Here is a 23,061-nt window from a genome sequence, read left to right as displayed (position 1 = left end):
CCTAACTATCATGAGACGACAGAGCAGAAAAGTACGAGGATGGAAAGAGCAACGTGGCCGCGTGTTTACTGACTGACTGACGTTTCCTTTTCCGGCACTTTAAAACTTAAAAGTTCGTGACTGTGTGCAGGACCAAAGAGTTTTAGAAACAAATCGGCGTAATAAATAAGCTACAATGGGAGGTTTATACAAACATGGCTTTAGAAATGACTGCCTTAGTGAAAATGCTGTGTAGACTGGTTTTGGTGATATACACACACAACCTGTGCTGCCCTCTTGTGGCCATATGGCGGAAAAACAAACAAAATCCACAATCCTGTGAAAAATAACTGCATAACAAAAAAATGAAACACCAGGCAGACCATCATAGTTCAATAATCCTCTTTTAATATATTCGTCTTCAGTCAACAGGATAACAGTTTAGGATTCCGATCACAAAATCAAAACCAGAATAAATCACAGTTATGTTGGTAAAACAAGTTCCAAAATAAAGCTGGTGTGTAAAATACAATCTCAACTTCACAATGCCCATTCCAGATGTTAAACATCTGTTTTAATATTACACATAGCTGAGTGTGTGTAAAGGTAAGGCCTGATGGGGTGAACCAGTTAAGTGGTACTCTGAATCCCTGATGACATCGTCTCTACAGGCACGCAAGATAAAAGTTTTACAAATGAAAACAGGGATGTGGTTCATCGTGAAACATGAATGATTAAAACCATGAGAAACAAATCTACAGAAAACAGAAACTGTAAATTAGTGTATTGATACCATATCGTATTTACCTGCACTACATTTTTATTTCAGCGGATGCATCGTTATGCTTTGGTTTGATTTTAAACAAATGTAAAACGGAATGTAGGCAACAACTTAAAACAAAGGGCTTGAAAGAAGAATGAGGCACCAAGGGCTATATGTGAGAATGTGTGGGAAACACAAAAGAGGCATTTTCCCAGATCTTCCATGAATAATGATCATTTCGTTAGGCTGGGCTTAATCGGTCTTCTTGTTTAGGCTGCACTACATGTTGTATGGAGGCCACAATGATTCAGCGCTTTCACATTGACTCAAACAGGACGATAAGCAACGAAATTAAGAACATATAGAACCTCTAAACCCTCACGAAGGACGTGTGTATAATTTCGCATAACACTTACACATAAACCTGCAGGAGATTATACGGAATGTTCTAGTAGGTGTACTGCTTCACCAAAAGGGCTACTGCTACTTATAGTGGACAAGAGAATTAGGTGTGTGTGTGTGTGTGTGTGTGTGTGTGTGTGTGTGTGTGTGTACAGCACTGGCACTTGTGGTGTCAAGGACAGGAAAGGACAGGGCTTTCTTTTCTTTTTCTTTGTGTTTCCTCAGTTCATTGGTGAGTCTCTGACCTTCACACTTCCATCTTCCATCCCAAAGTAAACTCTCTCAGCCATTCCAACAAACAGGCCAGTCTCCACAACACCTACAGAGAGAGAGAGAGAGAGAGAGAGAGAGAGAGAGAGAGAGAGAGAGAGAGAGAGAAAAAAAAGTGTCACTGCATCTGTCCAAAGCGAGGTCAAACATACAAACATAATGGCTGCTGCTCCTTTCTTGAACTGTACTCTGTGGTTTTTCTCTGGTTCCTCCTTCTGATGATGCAAGAAACAAAACACGAAGTTCCGACTGTAAGACACGAGCTAGGCTCTTAATAAACAGCCTGGAATGGATTATTATTTTCTTCTGTGGAACCATGTTCAATACGGAAATGTCAAAAGGTTCAATGTGTGTTGATTAGAACCATGTGCAGTCGTAAGGGCGAATTGAAACTTGTAGGACTGGGGTCATTTCTTTGTAGCTAGATATTTTTGTGCTGATGAGCCCACTGGAGTTGAGGACATCCTTAAAGATCCTGCACAATGTGAGCTGAAGGGTGAAGCCTCACTATGGCAGAGTCCAAACTCAGTCTCTTGTGAGTGCTTAGGCCAAGTGTTCTTGATTAGGGTAGCTGTGAAATTTGTCTAATCTGGCTTTATTATTTTATTGGCATCACTGTCACATCCCATGACGGCGTATGTTTAAAAGCGTTTTAAAAAAGGATGTGAGGAAAGATCAGCGTTTATTTGTCAAAGAATATCTACACAGTTCTAAAGGCCCATCACGAGGAACGTCATGATTTATGCAAAACACAGTGATTAATCACTGAAGACAGAATCAAAGAGGTTCTTTATTTGAAGGTTTTCAAAAGCACTCACAAAAGAGTTAGGAGAAAGTTAGGGGAAATTGACAGACATAAGAACTGCCTGAAAATAAACGTGAACACAGACTTTTTTAGTATCAGTGTTAAATACGGCTTCAGAAGCAAAATATACAAGGATCTGAATATTAAAAACCAATTTAAGAAAAAAAAAAAAACAGATAGACAGATACAGTAAATAGATACAGTAGATAGATAGAGTCATTGTTAAATAAGACATCATAAAAGCAGAATATAATATGAATGTGAAAATTGAAATAAAAAATGTTTTTTTTTTGCCGGCTGTGACATTTTTCTGTCTCGCCTTAAGATACACAGCTGGGGTTCGACCAGGAAAGTAATGCAGAACTGACCTGGGATCATTTTGATGGCAGTGTTGACCTCTTTCCAGTTGTGAGCATGCTCAAACTTCCAGTCCAGGATGAAGTTGCTGTTATCAGTCACCACTGGGCCCTAAAGCAGCGACACACGGCATATAGTGAATGTCATAATGTCACAGTCGAACACAATAATTTAGACATCAACACTGTTTAGTTTCCTTTGTTTTGCAGAACTTGCAACACAATAATAATGCACCATGCCACAAAGCAAAAACAGTCTTAAACTGCTTTCAGGAAGCAGACAATGAGTTCATTGTTCTTCACTGGTCTTTTTAGTCCCTAGATCTGAATCCAGTAGCACACCTTTGAGACCTGGCAGAACATAAGATTCACAGCATGAAAGTGTACATGAAAAATCTGCAGCGATCATGTGATGTGGTCATGTCAAGATGGAGCAGATTCTCAAAGAGACGTCTCCTACATATTGTGGAATCTGTGCCATGAAGAACTAAAGCTTCGAGAGCAAAGTGACGCCCTGTATTTGTATAGAGTTCCTAATAAACTGAGCATTGAATGTGTGTACTGTATCAACACACAGACAGTTCTGACTATCTTTCATCTATCAGGCTGTGAAATCAGCAAAGCTTCTATATTCAAGTGTTAAAACTGAGTGTTTTACTAATATGTCGTTTCCAAATTGTTCTCAGTTGCTGATGGTGCTTCATTCTGTCCGAAATCAGTTTAAAAAAAAAAAAAACTCAATTAAGTCTAATTAAGTGCAGTCTATAAAATCACATCATTCTAAAAAAAACTGCACTGACTTTTAAAGATGATCAGATCAGACATCACCATGTACTGATATGGATTAAATACTGATTTAAATCCAATTCAGTGTCTTACAGTGTCTGAAGAGAAAAAGCCCTAAGTAAAGATAAGGAATAAATTGTCTGCTTTATGTATTTTTTTTAAGTCTTCCAAAGCCATTCTAGAAAATGGACACACTAGAATATTTCACAGTTACTCTGTCTGAAGGAAGAAAAGATAAGCGTGAGTAAACACAGCTGGGTCCAGGATAAAGATAAGTTTTTGTTTGATTGAAGGTCAATCAGGTGAAAATGTTCTTTTCTTTTTTTTTGCTTCAGCTTTTGTCCATTTTTAATATAGAAAAATGTAAACATACCGGTGAACATGTACAAACTTGTTTACAGAATTTAGAAAACCGATTGATCATAAAACGAAAAAAAAAAAAAAAAAAATCACCCAGCACTAATTGCAGCCCTGATGTGTGCGCAACAAACTGGGAGACTTTTCTTTATAAAACACTGTTTTTATATATTATATTTTTGTATATTTTTGTAATTGTATTACACATACATACACATTTACATTTCCAGCTTTTGGCAGACACCCTTATCCAGAGCAACTTTTTTTTTTATACAACAGAGCAATTGAGGGTTAAAGGCCTTGCTCAGGGGCCCAACAGTTTCAACCCAATATCTGGTTGCCATTTACTTCCTAAAATCCTTCCAGTACGTCACTTGGCTACTCTACATCGTGTCTAGGATACTGTCCTTTTAGGAGTGTGTGCATGGAGCCCTGCAATGGACTGCTGTCCCATCCAGGTGTATTATCCTCTCATCCTCTCATATCTACCGTTCTCTGATCCACTTCAACCCTGACCACAATGAAGCAGTCACCTTATCATTTATCACTTACAACAGCAGTGTCCAATCTTATCTGGATAGGGCCAGTGTGGGTGCAGGTTCTCATTCCAACCAAGCAGAAGCCACACCAGGGTCTACTAAAAGCCAAGAACAACTGATTAAACAGGTGGGATCAGGTGTAGCTTCTGCTTGGGTGGAATGAAAACCTGCACCCACACCGGCCCTTTGTGGATAAGATTGGACACCACTGACTTACATTTACTCTGTACTCTTACTGATGGACAGCACTGAGATCAGACTCTGACTGTCCTTGTACTGAATGTACAATATCAAGAATAGCATCATTTTACTTGCTAAACTACATTCATAATAATAATACAGAATACTGTATGGGCAACATCTCTTTTTACCACAGCATTTTGTATCGTGTATGTGACATTTTGTACAGCGTAAGAGATACTTAGCATTTGTAATACTTATTATTATTGACTGTAGCACAACAGCGACAGCCAATGTCAATTTGTTCATCGTGTGAATATAACAGAAGGCCTTAAAATACATTCTAGTACCTATATAGTTATAAATTGTAGATATATCTGCAAATAAATTTAGGAATTTAAAAGTTAAATACTATTTGACCCTCTATGCCTTTACGAAAGTGAAGCCGTATTGCATAACGTAGTGAATAACAAATACATTTTTCTTATTGCGGAATACAAAAGAACAGTGAATTAACACCGTACTCCTCATCTGTAAAACTACGTCAGCACTACATCTATGGTTCGCCAAGCTATTACTAGTTAATCAGTAGCATGATATCTATGGCTACAACTCTAAGCAGATTTCAACACTAAGAACAGTGGAAAGAAAAGAAGGAAAAAAAAAAAAACCCGCTAAGCTGAACAGGGATGTCTGGGGTCTGACCTGCCATCTAGTGGGTCTCATGATTTAATCCCACACTGGGTATGACGGAGTATGTGAACACAAACCAGGTTTAATCAGCACTTGTTGGGGAACGAGGTCACCATAGTATTTTTCCTCACTTTCTCATTCAAAATGCAGTTCATTTAGGGGATTAGCATCCTCACCGCTTTACTGACAGCCATCCTCAGTACAGCTTCCCCTCCGAAGCGCCGCGTGATGGCCCTCGACACAGGCACGTACGCCATCGGGACCACTTCCACCGGTACGCCTTTCTTCCACTGCTGCCCCAGTGCCTTTGAGTCCTTCCTGTCAACAAAAGAAGCAGCTATAACACACTGCTCAGCACAACTTTGAGGATTGAGGTTTGCTTATTCAGTATAACACTTTCAAAGCTTTTAGGTTTCCTTGCAGCCTTTAGCAACACTGACAGTGTGACTGATTTAGTGTATTGATTAGCATTTGAAATGCAGCAGCTGACAATTTACATTCATTTCCTGAGACAAGGAGTCACTTTTATTTATTTATTTATTTTTACCTGTAGTCAGCAATGACGATGAAGCGTTTGGCACAGCCGGCTACAATTTTCTCCTGAGTCAAGCATCCTCTGACATTTTGGAAACAAAAAGAGGATTGAAAGAAGAGAAAGTTTATTTTGGTCTCAAAACAGCTTTATGATGCTTACACAGTGATCAAATGGACTTCAAGCACAAGACATTTGTTCATTTTCAGCCTGGCTGGATTACACTCCAGGCATCATGAATTATTTTATTATTTAATCAGCTAATGCGAGTGTCAGGTGTAAGACATGTGGGTGCATCAACATGTGGGTAGCATCAATAACAAATTTATATATATTATATATATATATATATATGAAATGTCTATCTTTCTATCTTTAATGGTAAATGTTGCTCTTACTAAGCACTGTAAAACCTGTGTACACTGGTTCTGTACAATTGAATCTTTATTGACAAGGTTCACCCTTTTTATTTTTATTAAATGTTTGCAACCATCAAACTATCTGTGGCCAACACGTGATCTCATGCTCCTTACCCGCCACCTTTAATAAGCGTGAGTGTATCATCCACCTCATCGGCGCCGTCGATCGCTACGTCCAGCTAACAAACACGTACACAAATGTTTCTTAGTTTCGTCAGAAAGTTTTAAAATTCACTAAACATTTTACAACTCTGATTTGTAGCAGTGTTTTAACGCATGTCGCCTTGCCGAGGCTCAGCATATCTCCAGTGCATGAGATGTGTGTGTGTGTGTGTGTGTGTGTGTGTGTAAACTAGGTGCTGTCAAGCCAGGGCTTGTGATTAACTCACATCTGGGTGTCTGTCTAAGTCTGAAATGGACATGCCATGCTGCAGAATCAGCTGTCGAGCCTGAGGCAAAGAGGAGACAGCAGATTAACTGTGATTATTCAGAGGTATAGCAATGCTAGAACAACATCTGCTTCTAAGTGACTCCTACGCACTCACCTGGAACGATGTGGGAACGCACACAATGTTCAACTTCTCCTGCCTTACTCTCTCAGCTGTAAAAAAAAAAAAAAAAAAAAAGAAGGAAAAGTTAATAAAATAAACTAAAATCGGGACACATAATTGATGCCTTAGGTATAATACTAACATTCTTGGTACTTTGTAAGTGGTAACCTTGGATTACAGGATTTACCACCATGGCACATTTGATGTTTATTGTTAGTGATCACTCTACTCTCTCGACACAGTGATTAGTATGGCTGGTTGTATTGACTGAACCAAGTACAGTGTCTGTGTATTGTAAAGCCAATACTGATCTAACTCTATTGATCTAAAGCCAATACTGCTTTAAACTAATATAGACGTGGAGAAGGGGGACTTTACCCTGTTCGCAGTGCGAGTAGAAATTTAAAGCTGATGTTGGCATTTTTTTGCCGGTTGGAGGTGAAGAATTACAACATTGTCTCAACAGAAGCATTATACACATACACCAGGACTTACCCAGTCTGTCCACAGCATAGACTATGGTGGAGCCGCTCCCCACTCCCAACACCTGGTTGTTCTGTTACACAAACACAAGTGGAAATGTGTTGTTTAATTCTGTGGTCATTAACATTCTCAGTTTATCATGTGAATCTGATGTAGTGTCAGGATCAAGGACCAACATCACTTTTACTTGGGGCTTCTGCAAACGTGCCTCACTTTCTTCTGCTCTGAATGAGGCCACTATGAGCACTCCTGTAGTTTCCCTTTCTTCTATGAACTGCTGCTGTTATCATACAGACTATTATATTCATACACTTTATATTACACTTCTTGTGGAGTAATAATATTTCCCAACTGGTTCCGGGCACCTTTTCTTTCTTCCTCATGACGTCTCAAGTAGTTTTTCTTGCCACCGTCTCTTTACTCGTTAAGGCTCTACATGTACAACAGGACTTCTGTAAAGATAACTTTTAATGATGTCTATTGTTCAAAGTGCTAGACAAATAAAATTCATTGAATTCTTACCAACTTTTGAAATAAAACCCGACCAATCCCACCTGGACCAGCAGATGTTGGACATCAGTTGAAATTTGTATTAATTTGACAAATTGTATTAAAGTTCCTATTGTTATGTTTGCACAAAGTTTTAATGCAGAATTGAGTCTTTTCACATTTACTGTGACATGTGAGCATCACAGAATTTCACAACAGCATTTCAGACAATTTTTATTTATTTAATTAACTATTAATTTACATGGCACAAATTGTTGTTCTTTGTGTGACTGACTTATGAGAGACCAAATGCCATTCCCAGACGTTTTCCCAAAACCCCGCCCAGTGTCCTGGATTAGTCGGTATCTCCTGATCAGCCTCCCGCATTATCCAATGCTATTTAAGGGGGCGGGGCTATCGAAATACGGGTAGGGAAAGCGCTCCTAAACCCACCTGTTTTCTGACTGATGCATATGCGTGTCACTTGGGCACAAACTATCTTTATTAGTTTTCACGGTTGCTTTCAGTGCACTTACATCTCATGATACAGAAGCATGAATGACGGAAATGTGTGTAAGGTTATTGGTATTTCAGTAAAGTCCACTTTAGTAGTGTTTGTTCCATCATCCTTCTGCTTTAAAGGTCTAATCGTGCTGCTGGACTCCGACCCTCCAGGACCACGAGCTACACAACACCAGTAACCTGCTGGACGGACTCGATAAACACTTCAGTCACAACAGTGTCGCGTGCGCTGAAAGCTATGCTAAGCTAAGCTAAGCTATGCTATGATAAGCTAAGCTAACAACACCGGCGCGCTGACACACGCTCTCACCTGGATGTGGTTGTCCACAGCCGCATAGGCAGCCAGTTTCTTCGCCTCTTCAGCCATCACGGTGCTGTAACAGCGGCTCTCCAACACGTGCTGTAGAAAACTGCGTAGACGTGAGGAAGAGGAGGAGCGACAGCGAGGCGCGGACACGCAGAAGAGGAGCGTCGCCTTCACGCTCAACTCCCACCTCATCACCGAGTACATCAGACTACAGACACAAACACGCATTTACAGCCTGTTGATTGACGCACGGTGCAGCCAATCACATGAAGCGGAGCGACGCAGTGGGCTGTTTGATTATCAATGTACATATTTCACCACTAGAGGGCTCTAGTTAGTTTAGTTGTGTTTGTTGATCGGACGCACAAGTTTACATATTTCGTACTTATTGGTTAAAAATATATATATATAAATTGTATATATATATTATTTTTATTTATATTAAATTATATTTATTAATTTAATATATGTTATTTATATTACTTATATTTAATTAGTTATATTATTTTTTTCTTATATATATATATATATATATATATATATATATATATTTTATTCAGGTAAATAACATTTAGTGTCGGTAAAGATTTAAATAGGTGTATACAGCAACAGAACAACAATTCAATATTGTTGGACTATAAGACAGTTCATCTAGTATTTCAGGCTATTTATTCCTTCATGTATTTTCTGTACTGAATATCCTCCTGAAGGTTGCAGGGAATCTGGAGCCTAAACCAGGTAACACAATGTACCTCACTGGGGACAATCACACTCACACTCACACGTTACAGATGCTTTAGAGATGCCAGTCAACCTACATCTGGTGAAGGAAACACGCATGTGAAACCCTCATGGAACAGCACTTACAGAAATTACTGTGCACAGAGAGAACATGCAAACTCTGTAATATACCAGGCAGAGGTGTGAAGCAAAGCTGCTAAACATTAAGCCCCTAAAGACAATTCAGTATTCATTTCATCTTAATTTACCACTTCATCCCTGTCAGGGTTGTTGTAAAGCTGGGGCTTGTCCTGGGATCACTGATTGTGACATAGGAATAAACCCTGGATGAGATATTACTCTATCACAGGGTAACACACACACACACACACACACACACACACACACACTCCCACATTCATTTACACCTAGAAATAAATTAGAATTTCCAATCCATTTACCACTTTCTTTGTGAGGTGAGAGGAAACCCATTTAGACACAGTGAGAACATGCAGAACCCAGGACTGAGACCAGAGCTGTGAAGTGACAATGCTACTGTGCTACCTAATAATAATAATAATAATAATAATAATAATAATAATAATAATAATAATAATAGAAAAACAAGTATATCAATATAACTCTTTATTTGGCAACCAACTTGAAATGATCTAGTTTTCAGTGTATAGCATTACCTTTCTTTAAATCACACAGTCCTTCTGATAAACATTTATCTTTTTTTTTTTTTTTTTTTTTTTTTAAATATTGCAGTTTACAAATTTAGCTTATCTGTTTGACAAAATTATTTTGACAATGGATTCTGTATGTGTTATATAAAAATCTACACATTATACATTCATTATTGGAAGAAGAAAAGCTTATTTTCTGAAACAATATTAAGCCAGCACAGAACATAAACTGTCAATATATCCAATCCAGTTAAGAAGATAACAAAATAAGGTTGAATACTTCAATATTACAGTCAAATACTGAGAGAAGTCCAATGGTGTGCAGGGAGGAGGGTTTATTTTTTTTGTTTTTTTTTTTCACACCAGAGGTTCATCAGGACTACAGTGATACTGTCACAGTCTCAGAGGAGACAGAGAGAGAGAGTTGGGAATCATATTCAGTGAGGATTGGGGTTTTACAAAAACATACTGACTAGTGGTTTAAACAACATCAAAACACATTTGGATATCACTCTTTCATGCAGTCTTAAAGCATACGAATCTCACGCTAATTCCTGCTTTGCTTTTTTCCTCACATCTGTGGGAAACACGCCTGACACCTTCCTGATCTCTATTTAGTCATGTCATAGTTATTTGTCTCTACAGATTCAAGTTGATTTTTACATATCCACTATTCACATTCTTGCGATGCTGTAGGTCCACAGCACTGTGGGGTGGAGTGCTGTCTCAAACCTGTCCATAATTTATCCTCAAGGGCATCGATCTTTCATAAACTCCCTCTCTCTCTTTCTCTCTCAGTCCTGTGTTTGTCTGTCTCTCAGTATTAGAAACATCGATTCTGAGAGATTTATTTGGGAATTTTAAATCACTGTGTTTTGAATCGAGAACGAGTTTTAAGACGTGTATTACTTAGATTCTTCTACAGAAAAATAGTCAGTGATTAAATATTTGTCAGCTTTTGATAGTGGTTTGAAAATGGTTATATTGCTGTAACAAACCAAGTATTCTAGTATTCTCTGGAAAGCTTCATAGCTGTTCTGGTATCCAGCATAGACAATTATAACATTTTCAAAAGTCTTGTGTGTGGGTGTAATATACAAAACTAGCATTACACTGAGAATTTCATTCTCTCTTACATGAAATTCCATCATTGTAAAAAAAAGGTTTTGGCATCTTATAAAAGCCATGCTCTATTTATTTTCACACAAACACTCACACGTACATATATGTATATACTTATACATATATGTACGTGTGTATGTGTTGTAACATAGGGCCAGGAGGTGTGTGTGAGCAAGCATGCTAGTTTAAGTTTATAAGTACATGCTTATTCTCATTTATCTTTGTTTGTGTGTGTGTGTGTGTGTGTGTTTCTGTGCATTCTGAGGACAAACAGTGGTGACGTTTTATAATATGCAAAAGCTTATAGTCGTATAGTTTGTTCTGCAGTGTGTACGTGGGAAATAGCTCTCGTCTTCTGGACCCGTTGCCCTATCCCTGAAGCATCAGCACTAATGTTACATTCTGAACACATGACACCATGTATCCTGGAAATATATCAACCCCAATAATAATCTTTCTCAAAGAAATATCTAAAATATTCATATTCTATATCACTGTATTGCTATGAGACACAGTTTCAAGCAGGGTGCGTGTGTTCTTTTGGTCTGTTTTGACTTTGTTCTTAATATATGCACCACACATTATCAATGATATGCACCACAACACGGCGGACTGTGCACGATCGACAGTATGGTTTCATGTCATGTATGAGCTGACAGAGTGACCCTTCACCTGAAGGAAAGTGAAGTAATGAAGGGTCATCCGGTTTGTTTTGTATGTGTGAATTGTCAACATCAAAGAGGTATTGCTACAGATAGATCCACTTCACTTCACTCCACTTGTTCGGTGACCTTTTGGATGGTAACAGAAACAATACGAGAAGAGCTTAATCAGTCACCAGGCTCTTCCTGTCAGTATAATATTCAACTGCCACGTAATGTTAGTATGTGTGATTCATGGTTTTTTATAACTCAAGTGAGTGATCTACAAAATGAGACAGAGGTACGTAAGAATTAACCAAAGAGAGAAGCTTTGGCATGAGAAAACAGTGAGAGAAGCAGAGACTGACTAAGATCAAACAGACAGGAATCTAGTCAGCCTTTTAAGCTTTATATTCTCCTTCTCTCTCTTGCTCTTTTTCTGTTACAGTGCTTCACCATAATGACTGCTTCACAACTCTAGAATCAGTCTGTTTTTCCTCCCAGAGTTTAGCATTTCAAAAATACAATTCCCAGAGTCCTTTTTTTTATGGTGCACATGTTTACATGTGCTGTGCGTCCATGATGTCCAGGTATTTGGCATCAATGATCCTGGGCAGCACACAATTCCTGTAAAGATATTTACACTGAGGTTATTGACAGCAAGAGAAAATATGAACGGACAACAAAGACTTCACCTCAAATTTCACCTCAAATGAGCCTCATATTTTTTGAGAAAATAAAGTCAGTCTTTTCTAATAGTAGTTTGTTGTTTGTGTGTTTGCAATGAAATAAATGAGACAAACCTGATAGGTATAAGGATAAACATTAGCAGAGGGAAGATCATTTTCATGTACGGGAGCGGGTACATTCCAAACGTACAGAGGAACAGCAGCTGCACCATCTGAAGGAAAGTGAAATAATGGATTTTCCTCTGTGGTACCTTCCGGATGTAGTGAGTTGGGGGGTAAGATGTCTGAAAAGAGAAAAGTGTCCGTTTGTGTGTGTGAGAGAGAGAGAGCGAGAGATAGGGTAGAGGGAAATGTATTTGCATTCTGAATAGGCAAACATATAAACAAAGTGGCTTTTAATCATTTCAGAACAAGATGTCAATGAAATGCAGTAGCGGCCATTACAGAGCATGTCTCTCTAGATCGTTTACGGTCTTCCATGTAATCAATCCTAACAGAGAGCAGGTAGGGGGCGCTCTTGTGCCTTGCTTTTCTTTTCAAGATGCACCCGATGTTGTTTTTAAGCACATCCGTAAAATGCCTTCCATGACTTTTACTTGCCCTCTAGTTAGTTGAAAAAGAGTCTGCTCTTCTGAATATTCTATCAACACGAACACACTCATGCCATAGTTCAAATTGCCCTGCATGTTAATCACTGACACTGTCTCTCTTATTGCCAAACTCAAAATGGGTGATATGACAATAGCACAGACACGTTCAACATAGAGCTGAATGCTGTCACGTCTTCTATAACACTGTACAACTCGATATGGGGGAGAAACATATTTAGCCTGATAAACACGATTGAACTTGTGATCCTGTGGTCTTATGGATCTTTTTTGTTTGTTTGTTACCAAGGCATTAACAGGGCAGATGTGAGGATTTACTCAGGTACAATGAGAGCATGCGGCACGATCTGACGTAGTGATGCTTTATAGGGTCTGCGGTGGCGTGGGATGTAGAAAACGGTTTGCAGTAGAAGTGCAAGTTAAAGCAGATGAGAGACATTTATCAGCAGAATGTTATTGTTCAGTAACCATATTCACATGCTGTAGGCTCTGTGAAGGTCACATGAATGATAATGAGAACAAACCTAAAGGAAACTATTCTGTCACTGGGAGAAAATGTCCAGCACTTTCTGAAAAACGGACTAAGCCATTTGCCCACGGTTCATGAAGCGCTTCCCTGTCGCAAATTTTTTTTTGCAGTCTTCTTTTCTTTGAATTTCAGTATATATCAGCAGAGCTGAGCATTGCTTGGTTATCCTTTTTTTTCAGCCTGAGGGAACTAGAGTCATAATTGACTTGTAACATATGTAACAGTCGCCAAGGACGAGCACCTTGGTGAGGAACTCGTGCACACTGAGCAGTTTGTCTTGAAAATTTTTGGCAGCATGATCAGAGCACAGCTTTTCCAGTATATACTGTAATCTATATAAATATTCCGACTGTCTATAATGCAGTTTCATGCAGTGGGAGTGGTAGAAAGATCACTAGTGGTACATAATAAGCCTGGCTTTAAGGCAATGGAACATTTACCTTGTGATAGTATAAAATTTGCACAAATTTATTTAACTTCTGTTTCTATTCAAGTTAGACTAGGAATTCATTGGCATGCCACAGAAAAGAAAAATAAAATAAAAAAAAAGCCTGTTTTACTTCCCCCAATATCCCTGAACAAATATTTTCAACATAAGTAGTAAATAATTCTATTTCCTATTTATTATTATTCGTTATAAGTACAACCATAAAAGAATTGACTGAGACACAGCTGTATCATGTGTTGTGTAAATCTCTGAATTCATGTGTACTGCACTTTCAAGTCTTACTATATCAACACAGTTTAAAACTGAAATTAGATGTATCATCATCTGTATAAATGGCCAACAGATTCTGTATTCTGACTTACTTAAAATATTTATTCTGTTACTTCTGTTTTTCAATGACTTTGGGACTTTATTTCTTGTTGTGACTTCACTGTGCTGTTTTGAATATTTGGGTTTGGGTGATTTGCCAGCAAAGCTTGGAAAGATAAGATTATTTCTGTTCTCTTTCACAGCTTGTGGGATTTTATCATACACAGAAAACATAAAAAAAACATCTTTATAGTCTTTGTTTTAAACTCTACCCAAAAAGGCTTAATCAGACAATTAAAAAAATGTTTAGTCAGACAAAAATACGGCTTGTTACGGAGTAAATGCTCAGTGATTCCTCCACCACCACAAGTGTAACAATCTTCTAACGAGTCTCTCAAACTTTCCCTAAATGAATCAACCAGTTTTCAGTTCTGGCTTGCATAAAGTTAATGTCTTCCTGTTTAATTCCAAAAGCAAACCCACTGGAATATGAACTCTGCTACGTCAAATAACGATGAAATTATTTTGTTTTTACAGCTGATTTAGAAATAAATGTAATTAAAAATCATTTGTAGGGACCAATTAATCAGCTACTCTTTTTACTCTGTCAGTATTGATCATCCTAATGTATTTAAAAATAGAAATGTTATAATTGTATTACAGTATTGTATTTTTCCATGCTGGCCAAACACACACACACACACACACACACACACACACACACACACACACACACACACACACACACACACACTGCATACCTGTTCTTTGAGTAGCAGTGCCATGCGGTCACACATCTGATTACCGTCGATGGATGTGAGTGCGATGTAGAGGAAGAGGCCGTAGAGTACAGGTTTGGGAATCCATTGCAGTGGGACAGGCAGAAGGAACACACTCACACCAATCAGGATATTCGCCAGCAGTGATGTTACCCTAGTCTCCTTCACACTTACAATACTACACACACACACAGACAAAACTGAGTCTTGTGGCCTGGATTAAATGTAAAATTGAAAGTGATGGCTGTGTGTTAGAGAACCACTGCTCACGTCTCATAAAGGTGTCCTCCTTCCACACGTTCTTCCACAATGGCCAACTGCCGCACATGCAACGTGGAGTGAGGAAAAGCAGCGTGCATCCAAGGTAGCCCCAGCAACGACATCAAAATATTAATCAGGCCAGACAATGTTAGGTCCCAGTGATAGGCTGTACCTTTCAGTAACCTAGAACAAACACAAATGCAGACGGACAGCACACAGAAAACACACAAAGATTTACACAAACACAGATATAGACACCGTCAGTTACCAGTGACACGAGGTTACCCTTTAGCAACCAACAGAGCACAAACATGCAAAAACAAACAGACAGGCAAACAAAATATGCAGTTATAAACACAAAAACAGGTACATTTATGTAGATCCAAAATCAATTTTGATGAAATGTCAGTGCATTGTTATTCGCTAATATGCTACGTGGTCCTTCAGTGACCTCCAACACACAAACATACACCCATGAATACAAGCACGCACACATAAACACACCCTCACATCTCAACCTTTTATAGAAATACAAAACTAAATCATCACATCACAATGTGAAAGTACACTTCCTATTAAACTGATAAATTTGCTTTTGTAGTGTTGTTTGTGTTGAAGTGCTTTGGGTGGTGTACCTGTTCTCTGGGGCATTGGTCAAGGACACCACGATGTTCTGGTCAATAAAGATGAGCAGAGCAAGAAGGAAGCCTAACCCCATGGCACATACCACACTGACTCCTGATAGCTTTTCCAAGGCGGCGACTCGGAACAATGCACCCTCATGATAGTTAAACACGGGCACTAAAGCACACACACATACGCACAATATATGGAATGCATTTACAAATTTGGTTTAGAAATCAATTATAAAGATAACGTTATGTAACACAATTTTTGTTCCTGGGTAGAAAGTGTTACTTTCTAATTGTTTATGCCATAAGCATTTAGAAGAAATTAAAATCAGTAATCAATCCCCTCAAACATTGCTTTTATGAGCAGGACCTAATTTCAATAAAAAAAAAAAAAAAAAAACTATTTTGCATCTTTTTATTAAAAAAGTCAGACAAAAACAATGCGGGAATGAAAAATTAAATGTATCAAACTACAATTTATACAAAAATGACCACAAAAGCTTTAGAACTGAGTAGTTATTTTCATGTTTATATCATGTTTATATCTAGTTCTCGTTATATTGTCCTTGGTAGCGTTATTTTAAGTCCAGTATATGCTGGTGAAAGAGATGTCCTTGTCCCTCTCCAATGATCTCCTTGAACTTATCAAGATGATATGGACTTTGAGAGATATACTGCAGTCCATTGTGCTGTAGTTCTTCACCAGATTCTCAACCAGCTCAGTGTTGATTTTCAGCTTTATGATTGCCCTGAACCACTGTGGCAATGCCTTTCCAAGCCTTCCTAATGCTTTTCTCTATTCTAGTGAGCTTTTTGGGGACATCCTGGCACTCCAGAATCTTCTTAATCTGTAGACCGATGAAGACACCGGCTTTGGCCTTTTGCCCCAGACAGCTTGTTTTGAAAGGGCTTGAAGGCTGCAGACTCCTTATCTAAGACTATGACAAATTGTTTCATAATGCACAATTTGATGCACAGTGGTGGTATCAGCATCTTCTGGGGGACCAATGACTCCCACTTAAATGTCCCAGTCCTACCTTTTGTAGTGTGCCTTTGTGTCCCTGCTCTTCATAAAGACAAATACAGCAGGAAAACCACCATCATGAATGCCACCATTTTAAAGTCTCATGTAACCTCCCAGCTGTACTTAACATACCTAAAGGCATCCAGCAATGTTCTGACATGGTTGCAATCCTCTTTGTGGTATACAGTGCGAGCCAGGGGAAGTGGTGAACACTTGTTCCTGTTAAGGAGCAGCATGACTTTGAGACTCCTGGATGGACTTCAAAAAACGCCAGCAATCGTTTTCGCTACAGATGATTCGGATTGCATTAAACAGACTGCAACTTTGTGGCAGAAGCAGAGCCCTTCCTGACAAGTGAAGAAGATGCAACAAGCTTAATGATGCCTTCTATGACCTGTGACTTATACACTGTCTGAGCCTAGGTGGTAAAAATTTGCCATTGCTTGACAAAGAAAGACTTCTTGGTAAGTCCTTGCTCTTCATGTGAGTTTGCGATCTTATGGGTTGTGGTAATACGGGTTTCTCCCCTACACCTACAACATTGTGTTCTGGATCTACAGTACAAAGACTTGACTGTCCACTTTTGATGATGGCTTCCCTCTGTCCCATGGTGGTTACTGGAAGCTCAGAGCATTGTGTTACAGGGGCAGTGGATAAAGGGATGTCCGGATACCACACAGCAAAAGAAAAAAGTAAAAATTTCACTCATGAATTTTTTCTTACAGAATTTAAAAAAAAAATTTTTTTTTTTTGCACTGTTCTCAGAATAAATGAGGCAACCATGGTTTGTCTTGATCCCTGATGGGCATACAGAAATATACCTTGTAGACCTCACATTTTCCAACAGATACGTCCACTGAGTACGTTTTTGCTCTTGTCTTGATAAATTTGCCACAGACAAGCAAAAAGTCATCTGCTGGATGTGCTTAAAGCCATCTAAGTGAAATGCTGACATTTTAGCTTAAACTAAATGAAACAGTTCAGGGAAATAGATCTGGAATGTTCTATGAAAATAACATATTTAGTAATTTACCTGTTCTTTTCTAATTTATGTGAACTGCAGATCACAACATTCACTGATATATATGTAGGTAATTAAGTCAATTTCAAAATATATTAAAAATGTCCTGGTCACAAAGGGAGACATTTTTGAGGGGAATAATAGGAAATTCTTTATATACTTAGAAAATAACACTCACAACCCTAGAAGTGAAAATTGCATAGTGTAATTAATATTCATGTGTTTACAGAGCAACCTCACTCACAGCCAATGTCACTGAAGATGTAGGAGCCAACGTAGGAGAAAATGAGCACAGAGATGGGCAGAGCGCAGTCTGACAGAATCTCCCTCATTTTTGCATGCAGGAAGGGACTGCACACACAGATTGTGTCAAAACATATCACAGCTTTAGGTCCCACAAGATGTGTGTTCTTGATCCTTACCTTCTCTTAAACTGGTAGAGTGTGTACCCAACCCACAAGGTGCCGAGCATAAGAAGGAGGCAAAGCAGTGGCCGTGCTCGTGTGCACAAAATGAAGGATTCTGGGAATGATAGCAACCCTGTCCCGGTGAGGTTCGTCTCTCCTGCACTCAACCCCGCACTTATTCGTTGCAGCTCCTCTATGCTACCATTGGCCAATGTAGGAGGATGGTAATGCTTATGGAAGACTGTAAGGCATTTTCAAAGATATAGTAGGTGAGGAAACTTGCTGTTTTAAAAGCCAAAGACAGTCAAGAACAGGGAAATGCAAGTACATTAAAATGTATTCAAAATGCATTTTGCATCTGAGACGCTGTGAAAAGACGCTGTGACTTACTCTTGACCGTGCCTTTGAGAGCATCTGCTACAAAAGCAACTGAAATGAACATAGCTATCACCTCTTCTATCGACCTGTAGACATAAACAAGAAACCGGTCGTCAAGCAGTATGAGTGTGTGAGTGAGAATGTGTGTGTGTATGTGCATGTGAGCCTGACCTCTTGAAAAGCTTAACGAGTAGACTGAGGTTGAAGACCCCTCCGATGATGAGGAACAGGCTGTTCCATAGACCAATGCAGGCATAAAACGCACTAAATTCCAGGTCATAGTCATCACAGATACCTCTGATTACTGTATACACACAACAAAAGCATTAAACATATAAGTAAACACATGATTCATAAGAAATACACAAAGACTGCAAAATGTTAAAAGTTCTATGTATACAGATTTTGTGTGTTTGTGTTTGTTATCTAGGAACATAAACTGTGTATTAACATACATATAAAACCTCTTTCTATACGTATCACTAAGATGGGAGAGAATGATGGTAGAAGATCACTTGTGTGTTATTGCACCTTTAATCCAGAGTTGCCTTTCTGCACATGGACCCAAAAAATGACTAATTCTCACTAAAGTAGTTCATCACAAAACTGAATTATCTGAATAAGTCAACCAGAAATATAGAAATCAACTGTTCCAAACAGACAACCTGGAGAACCACAACAGGGAACTAGGGTTGTTTAAAACGGCTTAAAACATTTTTAACCAATGAACACATCAATCACACTGCCAGAATATAGACAAAGTTTACCACTAAGAGATGCACCAGCATGGATCATACCACAGTACTCAAACCACTGCTAACCCAAACAGGAAAAAGGAGGGATAATGCTGGCTAAGCCTGTATGGAAAGAGGAAAATGTGCTAAAAATGTGCTACAATAAAAAATCCCAGAACTGCCAAAGCTGATAGCAGATTTCAAGCAATAATCAACTGCAAATGCAACCAAGTACCAAGAATAAATATATCCTGAATGAAATTAGTATCTTATAATTTTGTTCATTTAGAAGTATATATTTAAGAGCGTACACCTTTAAGCTTTTCCCATTACATACACATGAATTAAAGCTAAAACCTGTGTTAGCCTAACACTTTTCAATTCAATTCAAGTTTATTTGTACAGCGCTTTTTACAATTAACATCGTCTCAAAGCAGCTTTACAGAACAACATAGAACATAGAACAAAAGGTTGATATAAAGAATAATATAAAGATTAATAGAGTACAAAATTCAAGTTTTTTTTTTTTTTTTTTTTACTTAAAGTTTCATTTGAAATTCAATGTACTGGAATAAAGTAAAGAATTGTGTTTGCACTTAGTTACAATGTGCACAGTCTTAAAAAACTTTAAGACTTTAATATTCTATTTATATTTCCTTTTGTTCTGTTTCTGATCTATATGTTTGTGTATATTTTTGGAACATTTAAAATGGAGTCACAACATTCTTCAATTTATTTCCACGAACAGAAAAAAAACGTCTTCAAGAATTCTTCCACGAACAGTCAGATAATTCTCTCAAGTATTTCCATTAAGTTCATCAACATAAACCCACAAGCAAGACTCTCTGATTAGGAGAGACAAACCACAAATCTTGCCCAAACAAACTACAGCCATGCTTGATAGTTAGCCTCCTGGTTTTGGGAGTGAGAAATCCTTTCTACAACATGCTGCGGTTAACAAAGCTCTAATTCTACACACAGACTCATTACTCACTCAGAAATTGAAGTAAACAACTCTTGCCAAAACTAGATGCGTGTGGGAGTGGGGCACTGTGCATATGGGATTGTGTGGATGTGTACATCAGGCAGCAATATAAATACTGTTGATGAAGATCGCGGTGTGTGTGTGTGTGTGTGTGTGTGTGCATGTGTGTAAGGAATAACCATACCACTGATGAAGATGGCGATAGGTGCAGTAGTTAGAGGAATAACCAGGGGAGAACCCGCAAACAGCGAATAGATGATTCCGCCTATACTCTGCCCAATGATCGTCCTCTGAACATCTAACACACACACAAACAAACACTCTGTAACCTATTGAAGAAAGACTTTTCTTAAATAAAACAAAACTAAATCAAATGACAAACAATATCAAATATCCAAATAAAAGGTACTTATAAATATAAAAAGAGCAAATAAAAGACCAAAATATGTGTGACATTGGAAAAAGGTGTGATAAACATCCTAAATATCATGTGACAATGTTTCCTATCACTGATCTTAAAAATTATTCTTACCACAATATTTTATTTACCAAAGGGAATTTAAATTCTTGAATCTGACTGGTCAAAGGTGTTGATTGATTTTCTACAACAGCACAACTCACTCACTCATTCATCTTCTACCGCTTATCCGAACTACTCACGGGGAGCCTGTGCCTATCTCAGGAGTCATCGGGCATCAAGGCAGGATACACCCTGGACGGAGTGCCAACCCATCACAGGGCACACACACACACTCTCATTCACTCACGCAATCACACACTACGGACAATTTTCCAGAGATGCCAATCAACCTACCATGCATGTCTTTGGACCGGGGGAGGAAACCGGAATACCCGGAGGAAACCCCCGAGGCACAGGGAGAACATGCAAACTCCACACACACAAGGTGGAGGCGGGAATCGAACCCCCAACCCTGGAGGTGTGAGGCGAACGTGCTAACCACTAAGCCACCGTGCCCCCCACAGCACAACTCAATAGTGCCAATAGTGATTCACTCGTAATACGTTATTGTTTCTACAGTAACAACATATTCATGGTGCCTTGTACAAGGAAAATGCATCGCATAATAAGCCTTAGAATAAACAGATTATATCCGTGTTGTTATTTAAAAAAGAAAAACGTGGGAATTGTTGATATCGTATTTGGTAAGAAGATGTTTATTTTGCGGTTCGTGGAATGAGTCTCCAGTGTCGGTAACAGTCAAGTGGTTCATCTTTTCCATTACATTTTCAGCAGTGGTAACATTGGTGATTATTTTATTATCAACATATTATTAGTAGTTTAACATAAAGCAATATAATCATCATTTTGTTAGCAACATAGTGTGTGTGTCTAAGATTCCTTGTTCTTGACTTCACCTATTTCTCCTCGTGTGCTTTCATCATTGAGTGATCCAAACGCGATGGCAGGAAGCAGAACGGCAATGTAGAGGAAAATGGACGTTGTCATATATTTCACTAGTGCTTTATTGTTGCCCACTATGCCTGAAACACACCCACACACAAACAGTTAGAAATCCATTTTCCTATATATATATATATATATATATATGTATATATATATATATATATATATATATATATATATATATATATATAATATAATCATTTGGACCGTGTGCATGTGGCTGTTTGTCAGTATTTTACCGTCAGTAAAGTCTGAGATATAGAAAGGCAGACGGCGACACAGATCCTCGTAGATGCCTCTGCCCACTCTGAAAAAATCTCTACACTACAGAGGATACAGACAGTGAGACAGCACAATTATACACACACCCTCTGAGCCAAAACATGAACACACAAACACACAGATACACACAAGAAAAAAAAAACGCACTCTAAAGGAAGACTAGACCACACAAGCATATGAATTAACACACACAAGACTCTTGCAGAATCACAAGCAAAATCTAAAGAAAGGCTGCATCCGTGCTAACAGAACAGTTCACACTGCAGACGGGAGAAATACTGAGTTAAAGCCAGCAAATGAGAAAACACATGACAAACACACACTTAAAAAAATTAAAAACCTCAGTTTTACCACATACGTTCACATATACACAAACACACAGACACAGTCACACCAATCACACGCCCAAACAAGTACACATACACAGGCAGAGACACTTTCACACACTCGCATACAGAAACGCTGTTGAATCTCACTCACACAAAGCCCCCTGCACAGCAGAGAGAGAGACACAAGGTGAGCAGAGACTGCAGACTGGAGAGAGAGACAGCCCAGCATTAGAAATACCCCACTACAATGTCACCACAAGGTTAAAGCAACAGAACAGCATTAGCAGAATCACTACAATGCAATGATGGCCGTCGTCTATCGGAACACTTGCTGAGATGTAGTAATAGCTGCTGATTAATGATGCATCGAAATCAAAAGTCTCTGGAGCATCAGAAGAAGAACACTGCTGTCTGATTTACAGAAGACAAATCTGTAAGATTTCTGCATCAGTATTATTCTGTAAGGGATTTTTATATATTAATGACAGACTGTTGTTTTTGTAATTCACACAGGACACATACAAATGTGAATGAGACGAAAAGAAATGTCACATGAATTGTCTTAATAGGTCAAACTATTTGTGACCTGTATCAAATCTTCTCTGTAGAGGAATG

At 38.5% G+C, this 23,061-nt stretch overlaps 2 protein-coding genes across 7 annotated transcripts in view; both read right to left on the bottom strand.

Annotated features, from left to right (window-relative positions):
• Positions 1-364: 364 nt before the first annotated feature.
• rpia (ribose 5-phosphate isomerase A (ribose 5-phosphate epimerase)) lies at positions 365-8,641 on the bottom strand. Its single transcript, XM_060872255.1, has 9 exons — positions 8,437-8,641; positions 7,128-7,188; positions 6,627-6,682; positions 6,471-6,530; positions 6,196-6,260; positions 5,678-5,746; positions 5,307-5,448; positions 2,588-2,687; positions 365-1,463 (listed from the first exon to the last, which is right to left on the bottom strand). Exons 1-9 carry the CDS (start codon positions 8,635-8,637, stop codon positions 1,366-1,368), a joined length of 852 nt encoding a protein of 283 aa, XP_060728238.1. The 5' UTR covers positions 8,638-8,641; the 3' UTR covers positions 365-1,365.
• A 1,144-nt stretch (positions 8,642-9,785) lies between these two features.
• slc4a11 (solute carrier family 4 member 11) overlaps positions 9,786-23,061 on the bottom strand; it is a 48,317-nt gene continuing 35,041 nt past the window's right edge. For all 6 annotated transcript variants that reach the window (XM_060872249.1, XM_060872254.1, XM_060872250.1 and 3 more), the window contains exons 9-20: positions 22,075-22,159; positions 21,787-21,912; positions 20,594-20,707; positions 18,862-18,994; positions 18,703-18,776; positions 18,328-18,553; positions 18,150-18,256; positions 15,864-16,029; positions 15,238-15,411; positions 14,950-15,145; positions 12,409-12,578; positions 9,786-12,232 (exon numbers count right to left, since the gene is read on the bottom strand). In XM_060872249.1, the coding sequence (XP_060728232.1) occupies positions 12,166-12,232; positions 12,409-12,578; positions 14,950-15,145; positions 15,238-15,411; positions 15,864-16,029; positions 18,150-18,256; positions 18,328-18,553; positions 18,703-18,776; positions 18,862-18,994; positions 20,594-20,707; positions 21,787-21,912; positions 22,075-22,159 (1,638 nt within the window). In that variant the 3' untranslated portion in view covers positions 9,786-12,165. The remainder of the gene's footprint in view (positions 12,233-12,408; positions 12,579-14,949; positions 15,146-15,237; positions 15,412-15,863; positions 16,030-18,149; positions 18,257-18,327; positions 18,554-18,702; positions 18,777-18,861; positions 18,995-20,593; positions 20,708-21,786; positions 21,913-22,074; positions 22,160-23,061) is intronic.

This window comes from Tachysurus vachellii, chromosome 6 (genome assembly GCF_030014155.1).
Source record: "Tachysurus vachellii isolate PV-2020 chromosome 6, HZAU_Pvac_v1, whole genome shotgun sequence".
Classification (NCBI taxonomy): Eukaryota; Metazoa; Chordata; class Actinopteri; order Siluriformes; family Bagridae; genus Tachysurus; species Tachysurus vachellii.
This window is presented reverse-complemented; position numbering and strand designations above follow the sequence as displayed.